At 48.2% G+C, this 9529-nt stretch overlaps 1 protein-coding gene across 1 annotated transcript in view; it reads right to left on the bottom strand.

Moving 5' to 3' along the window:
- Positions 1 to 9529, bottom strand: part of SNX30 (sorting nexin family member 30) — a 125356-nt gene that overhangs the window by 4097 nt on the left and 111730 nt on the right. Inside the window, exon 8 of the mRNA XM_003785225.3 lies at positions 1441 to 1593. Within this exon, the coding sequence (XP_003785273.1) occupies positions 1441 to 1593 (153 nt within the window). The remainder of the gene's footprint in view (positions 1 to 1440; positions 1594 to 9529) is intronic.

The raw sequence follows: 9529 nt of genomic DNA, 5'->3' as shown, positions 1-9529 counted from the left end.
TTCAGTGGAGAAGGATCCCTCCCACTTTATAGATGAAGAAACAGGCACAGAGGCACCTCATTAATGGCCCAATCAGTCAGGAAACAAAAGAGGCTTTGACTTCACATGCAGTGATCTTCCCACCTTTGGGCAAGCAGGACTGTCCTGAGAACAGGTGACCGTCCCCTCCTCGCCCCCCAGGCTGACAGTGTATCAGAACCGTTTGGACTTGTAGACCTATCAGAACTGACTCTGATATCTAGTTGGGTCACTCACAAGCTGTGTAACCTTGGGCAGGTTTCTTCAAGCTTTAGGAATCATAAAATCTGCTTGACAGTGTTATGGTGGGGGCTACAGTATAAAGATGACACATACCACGCACCCAGCCCAATGCCAGCCCAGCATCACTGGGGCTCCATAAAGTCACACGAGTGAGAAAAGGAGCACACCGCCCTTCTTCTGCTTTAAAATTGTCTGACCTGACAAGGAACATTCTATGACGGCTTCCTGAGCCCGCCTACCAATGAACTTGAAAGGATGCAGACACACTGCCCCTAAACAGTAGCCAAAGCATTAAGCCTTCAAAAGAGATGGCTTCCTCCAGTTTGGGGTGAGGACAAGCTTCCAGAATTGTGGTATGAACAGCCGGATTAATACTTGTCCAGTGTGCTGGGAAGCTGTTGTGTTTCCAACCATTTCGTTTCAAGTCTCTAAGTTAGCTGCTGAATTGTGATGGGGCCATTCATCCTCTTTAACTTCAAACTTTTAAGGGATATTGGGATTCATTAGCAGAAGTGCTATAGAGCTGAATATTAGGAGCGAACCTTGACCAGGAAGACTGGACTGTAGTTTATGGACAGTCACTTTATGTGTTTGTGTTCGTGTGTGTGTATTTGTGTCTGTGTACACACATCAGGGGTACTTACCCTAAGGACGACAGATCAAGGGGAATCCATGAATAAAACTGTTTTCCTCTGTAATCCTATATGCCTTTACTTAAGGTATTTAAAAAACAGTATTTTTAAAACAATCAGTATTTGGGTAAGGGGTCTATAGGCTTCACCAGATGACCAAAGGCGCCTATGGCACAGGAAAGTGAAGAACCCCTGTGTAGAAGCCACTAGACAGTGTAAAATAACCCCAAAGCCTCTGTGAACTGACAGTACCCCTGTGCTGACGGTCTGATGACTCTGAGAAGCAACTCGGCACCTGGCCCAAAGGGCCTGGAAGATAAAACTGCTGCGGCAGCTGCAGGGGAACTCTGACATCCCTGGGGCCTCTGCTTCCAGACTGGGCACCACAGCCTGCAGGGCGGGGTGAGGGCCTGGGGGCAGCTAACAGTAAGACGAAACAAGGGAAGAGGAGGATACCGGTGGGATCTCTGTGTCTGAATTTTCTGGCAGGGCCTCGTGAACAGCCCGGACTAGCAGAAACGGCAGTCCTGTCGGGCACACTCATTACCTTCTCATAATACTGGATGTTCTTGTCGGCCATCCCCATGAGCAGCTGCCGGAAGTCCTGCCTCTTGTTGTTCTGCCACCTCTCCATGTCAGCTTTCAGATCCGCGTTGAAACACTCCATCCGATCCTGACACTTCTCAACATCTGCGGGCACCTGGGAAGAGGAGGCACACGTGGGTGCTTCGCACACGTAAGTGGCACCTCCTGCCTCAAGCTCCTCTGCTCACACATCTGTCAAGGGCAAAGTACGGCAGTAGAACCTCCACAGTTGATCCCTACACTGACCCTCCTTGAATTGACCGTATTTTCATAGACTAGTCAGGCACCTTGTGTGCTCAATGGAAGTTCCTTATGTTGACCACCTCCCTATGCCGGCCAGTTTATTACAGTCCCTTGGGTTATGAACTTGCAGAGGTTCTACTGTATGTTAAAATGCCATCCACATGCTCCTTCCTCTCGAGCATCTATTTGAAAGCAGAGCCTTGAGTTTTCAAGTCTAAGGAGGCCCCCGAAAAGGGTGACGCTAATCCAAATCTTCAAAACCATCCAAGCACAATAAGACTCCTGGGGAAAACACCTCCCTGTTTATACACAGGAAGAAGAAACATTGATTCAGAGTCATATGTGTTTGGTTCCTTTTAGGATTTAGCCCATCCATACTTTGTGCAGACTTTGCAAATACACAGTAGTATTTGGTATTGTCCTGCTGTTCTCATACGTCCCATATCAGGACTAGAAAAGAAGGTTTTCCCAGATCATGTGAACTATTCCATTACTTGTGACATTTGACAAAGCTTTTTCTCATTAATCAAAGAATTAATTGCAATAATAAGACCACTGGCCAATTTTCTCCTTTTACCCTATATTATAGAAACTTGACCATGCTTTTCCAGATAGACAACCAAAAATGAAGAGTCATAGTTAGACAAGTCTGAGAAAATGGAGGGAAAGTCACATGTGTGTGTCAAAAGAATCTGAAATACAAGAAGGAAAACATAGCAGGCTACCTCAAGCTTAAAGACGTTCAGAAGACTTTCTCAAAAGGGAACTACTTGAATTTCACAACTTTCACTTTGCTTCGGTGAGTTTTAGCCGTCCCGCACAGCTGGAGAGGACCCCAAGGTTCCACAAAGCCAGCTTCTCTCTCCTAACTCAAGTGTCCCACTGGGCCAACGAGTCAACATGCCCAAAGCTGGGTCAAACACCACCGCCAAATGCTTCCAAACAAAGAGCGAGGTCTTGTTATGTTTGTGTGCTGGGGCCCATGAACCCAAGAGTCTCCAACTATGGGTCACCATCAGGAGTCAGTCTCCACCAGACAGGGAAGTTTTACACCCCAGCTTTATGGGCAAGGACACTAGTGTGGTAAAGCTAGGCCTGAGGGAGCCCAACACCTTCCAGACACTTGGCCATCTACCATGAGGCCACCTGGAGATGGCTGCAGAGCATGGGTACAGGAGGAAAGGACACGGCCAACATGAGAGGATTCAAACATGCCTGGCAAGAGAACAAAACTTGGAAAAGACAAGAATGATTTGGAGAGAAAGATTATCATGAGACATCCTAGGCAACTTAAAGGACATTTTCTGTTAAGAGAGGAAAATCAGCCTTCTTTTAAACCACTTAAACTTGTGGAAGAGCAATAAAAGACTGACTTTCTTCTGATGCAATGCCTGAAGTCACTTTTGCCTTTCCCTGCCGACTCACCCTTACGGTTGGTTACCTCAGGAGACATGGAAGTTAAAACCAGGGTGCCCCGTCCTCCCCTCCCCGAGGCCACTCACTAATGGAGGTATCAGCCTCAACCAATAGGCGCAGCACCTGGCCGGCAGCACCTCCCTGCAGGCACGGGCCTGCTCCTTGACCCTCTTCCTGGGCTCTGTGCACGTCAGCATCTGGTGAGAGCACCCACTAGCAACTTTCCCTTTGCTGAACAAAAGTTCTACTGTGAGGAGAAACAGTGAAGCTCTGCAAAGAGAACCTCCCTGGGGTGCAGCAGAAGAGGCAGGCTGGAATCTCTGATCCAGAAACTTCTTATGGAGGAAAGTTTCCTGGGTTCTGTTCTGGGGACGGGTATTCGACTGACTCACAAAAATTAAGAGTCAAAACTATGGCTCTGGATTTTATGACTACCTGAGTCTCTGTCTGGGAAATAGCTGGCTTATTGTTTTGGCACTGAGGAATATCAGCGTGCTCAAGGCTTAAGGGCAAATCTTGCCTCAAGGTGCCCACAGTCCTAGCTGGTAAGGAAGAGGAACAAGTCTAGACACAGAGGTGAGATGCCCCATGGGACATCTGACTGGGGCAGGATTAGTCTTTATGGAGGAAATGGCACTGAGGTGACTCTGTAAGGATGACCCAAGTGGGACATGGCGGTGGAGGGGGCACTCCAGAGAGCCAGTCCGTGCAAGTCCATGCACAGGACGCCTGGACCCACGACCTTGGGAATCACTCACAGGCCAAGGTGCCTACGAAGGTGTAGAGAGAGACTGGAGCAGTCAAAACCAGGGGGCAGTGGGTAGAGGATGAGGAGCCTGAGGCCCTTCTGGAAGGCCAGATTTTCTGAAGCCTCAGCAGCAGACAGCAGCAGGCCGTCTTCCATCTACCAGAAGTGCAACTTGGGGCCTCTCTGCCTCAGCTTCTTTGGATAATAAGACTCTTCGCCTCATAAGGCTGTGATGGGGTTGAATGAGATAATAACGCATGATGAGTACTTGGTATCTGGCATATATTAAGCACTCAATAAAGGTTTGTTACTTCCTTTTGGCATCAATGTTGTAAACTCCTGCTCACAAAAGATAATCTATCATTTGTCCAACCCCTTGAGTTAAGAGTATTGACTCTTGACTTGGCACTGAGGAATACCAGCGTGCTCAGGGCTTAAGGGCAAATCTTGCCTCAAGGTGCCTCAAGTCAAGCTTTATTCCATGTAAGTATAAAAAAGGTTTCTTCTTCATTTACCAAATATAAAATGTTGTATCAACTATGATCCTTCATACTTTTTGCCATCCTTTACCCATGCCACCACATCCACACCCTGAGGTTTCACCACTCATCAGAGAGGAGTCAACTCCAAACTAGACAATGGCACAATCGCACTGCCTAGAGAGCCACACGATGGCTCCCATACTAGATGGGAGAGGATGGAGGAGACAGAACTGATGGATTTGGCAACTAATGGCCCAGGAGAAATAAGATACAGAAATAAGAAATAAATAACGGCCAGAGAGGAGCCTGGAATTTCTAGTCTGGGTGACTAGGGGGGCAAGAGTGCCACCAAAGGGCTCAGGATAAATGGCAGGTCCACACACCAGAGATGGGGAAGGAGCTGAAGCCAGGGGCAGGGTGAAACCTCCCTGAAGGAGGCTGAGACAAGTCAACAAACAAAACCCTAGCAACCCAATGAAATAAGAAGCAATGGACTTGAACAGACATTTCTCCAGAGAAGATTTACACATGGCCAACAAGGGCATGAAAAGATGCTCAAATCACCAGTCAGTAGGGATGTGAAAAATCAAAACTCAGTGAGATAGCACCTCACACCCACGAGGAGGGCTGAAAACAGAAAATAACAAGTGTTTCCAAGAATGTGGGGAAACTGGAACTTTTGTGCACTGTTGGTGGGAATGCAAAATGGCGCTGCCGCTGTGCAAAACAGTATGGAGGCTCCTGGAAAAACAATTTTTAAAAAAATTATCATATGAGCCTGGTGCAGTGGCTTATGCCTATAATCCTGGCACTCTGGGAGGCTGAGGTGGGAGGACTGTTTGAGCTCAGGGGTTCAAGACCAGCCTGAGCAAGGGCAAGACCATGGTCTCTAGTAAAAACAGAAAAAATTATCTGGGTGTTGTGGTAAGCACCTATAGTCACAGATACTTGGGTAGCTGAGGCCAGAGGATTGAGTGCTCGAGCCCAAGAGCTTGAGGCTGCTGTGAACTTGGCTGATGACAAGGCACCCTAGCCCAAGTAACAGAGTGAGACTCTGTCTCAAAAAAAAAAAAAATTATCAAACGATCCTGCTAGATTCTGCTTCTGGGTATATATCCCAAAGAAATGAAGGCAAGATCTCAAAGGGGGTATCTGTACACTTACCTTCATAGCAGTATTACTCTCAATAGTCAAAAGATAGAAGAAACCCAAACTGTCCATCAGTGGATGAACTTAAGGTTAAACACACGCGCGCACACACACACGGGATGTTATTCAGCCTCAAAAAGAAAATATGATATGTCATGCTACAATATGGATGCACCTTGGCGACATGATGCTAAGTGAAATAAGCCAGTCACAAAATAGACAAATTCTGTAAGAGTTCACTTACACGAGGTACTTAGCGTGGTCAAAGTTACAGAAACAGAAAGTAGAATGGGGGCTGCCAGGAGCTGGGGGGAGGAAGGGTGCGGAGCTGTTTGATGGGGATAGAGTTTCAGTTCTGCAAAATAAAGTGAACTCCAGAGATTGGTTGCACAATAATATGAATGTACTTGACACTGCTGAGCTATACACTTAAAAATGGTTAAAATGGTAAATTTTGCTATTTATCTTTTACCCACAATTAAAATTATTTTTAAATATTTGAAAGAAAAAAGAGGGGGCTGAGGAGGGCAGGGCCTCTGGGCAGAACTCACGGAGCAGCTGATAGAAAAGGTGGGCAGGGAGGCAGGAGGCGGCGAGTCAGAGAGAACAGAGCCGGAGAGGCCAGGGAGCGCAGGGTTACAGGGCAGGGTGGGGGACCAAAAAGAGGAGAATAAAAGGAACCATGGCTGGCAGCTGACACTTGGGCACGCAGTCTTTTTGCCTTTATTTCTTCTTGGATAGTATCTTTTTTTTTTAAACAGAGTCTCACTCTGTCTGTCTCCCTGAGTAGAGTCATGGTGTCACAGTTCACAGCAACCTCAAACTCCTGGGCTCAAGAAATCCTCTGGCCTCAGCCTCCCAAGTAGGGAGGGACTATAGGTACCCACCACAAAGCCTAATAGTTTTTCTATTTTTAGTAGACATAGGGTCTTGCTCTTGCTCAGGCTGGTCTCAAACTTCAGAGCTCCACCTGCCTCACCCTCCCAAGTGCTAGGATTATAGACATGAGCCACCGTGCCCCGCTTTGGGTATTATCTTTATGATGGTCAATTCACTAGGTGGCAACAGTCATCTCCTGTTTTAAATTGGTGACTGAAGCATCATTGGGCTGTGCTACTTTGTGTCTGAGGGATGCTGAGATAGCAACAGCTACCATTAATGGCTGGGTGTTGCGTATCACAAGACACCAAGAAGGAAAAAAACAGGTAAGACCTCAAAAGACAAAACCTTCTAAACAGAGGACCAAACTTCACATTGGCTCCCCAATCTCTCACAAGAAGGAAAAAAATCACCAGGTAAGATGTCAAAAGGCAAAACCTTCTAAAAAGAGGATCAAACTTCACATTGGCTCCCCAATCTCTCCCCAATCTCTCTCTCTTACAATACAGGTAGTTTAAGTGATGGGAGGAATGTCACGTGGAATAGGGCTGCGAGCTTCTGTGTGTTGCATAGAAGATCGTAACCTGAATTTACTCGCTATCCATTCCAAAGTGTATGATTGAGCTCCTCCCACGTGCAGGGTTCCAGGCCCTAGAAATAAATCTTTAGCTAACCTTCCTTCTTGAAGCTGGGCTGGGGGTGTCACATTGTTTGCTCCCATGACAAGAGGTTAATAAAACCCTCTAAGACTGTACAAGGCAGATGTGATTCTAAGACATATGGAAGAGGGAAGCTCAGGGCTGCTGTGGGGCAGGTCCCAGGACCTGTGACAGGACCCACTGATGACAGCAGCAGTCTCCTTAGCCATGCGCCCACTGAGGGGGGAGTGGGGGGGACGCAAGCCTCCTAACTGGCGAAGTGGACAGCCGTGACAGTGACTCCTGGCCCTCTGGGAAGCCAGAGCCCCTAGCTGGTCACCTCCAGCTTCACGCACCCTTGCTTGCCTATCCCAGGGTGCTGTGCAAACAAACACATATTTTCAGTTTGTACATGAGCTAGGAGACGAAAAACGGTGGAAAAAATGCTGAGATGGGGTAAAGACTGAAAAGAAGCCACTGAACTCAAAAAACAGAATGTCCCTGGTGCTCTGAAAAGAATGTATTTTTCATTTCAGTAGGAGAAAACAAACTTCAGAGAACAGCAAGTGAGGAGGGAGGGAGAGGAGAGTGCCTGAGATGAGTCTAGAGCAGATACGCTGAGAACCAGAGAGCCACAGCTCTGTGGCACAGCAGCTGGGAAGCCGGGACATAGGGTGAGGCCCCCAGAGAAAGGGCACACTTTCTCCCCTACCCCTCTGGCATCCAGCTGTCCATGCTCAGGAAAGCCAAAGCCCTCCCCTTGAGGGGGCAGAGGCTGCTGGGAACCCATGTTCCCCAGGGGAAAGGTGCCAGCTTTGGAATCAGACACACCTGGAGCCAAATACCAGCCGAGCCATCTGTTAGCTTTGGCACGTTAGGTGACATGATTCCCCTGAGCCCTGGTTCCTTCCTCGTCTGTAAATGGAATGACCTCAGTGACAGAGGTGGTGGTGGGAATGAAATAAGATATGGGGGGTGAAAGACTTCTGCCCTCCTCGGATGGATACATCCGGTTTCTAAGCCAGGCTGAGGTCATGGCCACTGTGGAGAGAACTGGAACACATCAGGTGCCTCTCTCCTCACGTGCCAGAAGTATCTGGAAATGCCAGACACCCTGGCTTCATTCTCCGGTCTGTAGAAGCTGCATAGTTAGAAGTGTCCTTCTTGCCACCTCGGAACAGCAGTTCTTGTTATCTGCCATGTCCTTGCAGAACATTTACCATCCCTGTGGTTCCCAGAGCTTTCAAAGGTCCACAGGCTTCCAGAAGTTTATCCAAGTGAGTCCAACTTCCACTTCCCTCCTTACTTCCATTCATCCTCAGAAGCAACAGCCCAGCGTATCACGTCTTCCACTCCACGTGCCTGGCACAACCCGTGTGCTCCCTGCACGCCCACACCCCTGCTCACCTCCACGAAACCTCCCATTTCAAACGATCCCACCTGGCACTGTAGCCAGGACAAAGTCACCTACGAATCAGGGCCTAGAATAGCACTCACCCCATCTTTTACCTTTTGAAGATAACTAAGAATTCTGTAAAGAATTCTCTGCTCTTTTCGAAAAGTAACACATGACTGTATTAGCACTGAAAAGAGTCAAATGCAGAACAGAGAAAATGTGAAAGCTCCCTCCACGGTTTACCCTCCTTGTTCACACCAGGGCAGGGCTGCTGCCTGCTCAATACTAAATGCAATTCCTTAGCCCCTCCTGGTTTCCAGCACTCGCTTCTAAGGAGGGTCAAGTTCTAGCTGTACGGGACAAGCCTTCAGTCCCAACAGATCCAGCAGGAGGGTGCCAGCCCCCAGGAAGTGCATATTGTTTCTCCAACCTCCAAATTATTAGAAGACGAGCAGGACCAAACTCCATTCACCTGACAATAAGCTATCTTGTTGACTGCTGAGTTTTCTCAAGCCTAACAACAAAATGAAACTTTAAACTCTATGACACCAACACTTCCCCTGGGCTCCAGAGGCCTCACACCTGCCCTCAGCACACACTGGGGTTCTACAGGGTTCAAGCCTCCCTTCTCAGGTAGCCCAGGGATCCTCTATCCTGAGACGGCCACCCTGAGCCCAATTCACTCATCTGAGTTACAGAAAAACGATCAGATTTATATACCACTGCATGGCTTCATAAAAATCACCTCCCCTCATGCTTCAGAACAGTGCCTCAACACTCAGGTCTCCTGTTAAGATGTCCAGATCCGGGCCCTCTCCTCCCATGCACACCTGCGACAGAGCTGGGAGTTATCTCACTTCCACCATCAGTCACCAACAGTGGAAATGGCCAAGGCCTTGGGGCAGAATCAGCCCTAAGCCACTTCCTGACACCCTGGCTCTTCTCTCAGCAACAGCAGCCCCGGCTGTGTGAGCTCACAGCCACAGCAGGCAACGTCTAGCTCAGCTCCTATGCATGCTAGGGGGATGCCCACTTGTGTTTAGGACCACCAGTCATTCTCACCCCCTAGACAAGAAACTCTTTCCTTCTGGTAAGAATAC

This window comes from Otolemur garnettii, unplaced genomic scaffold, assembly GCF_000181295.1.
Source record: "Otolemur garnettii isolate 467f Iridium unplaced genomic scaffold, OtoGar3 scaffold00014, whole genome shotgun sequence".
In the NCBI taxonomy this organism is placed as follows: domain Eukaryota; kingdom Metazoa; phylum Chordata; class Mammalia; order Primates; family Galagidae; genus Otolemur; species Otolemur garnettii.
This window is presented reverse-complemented; position numbering and strand designations above follow the sequence as displayed.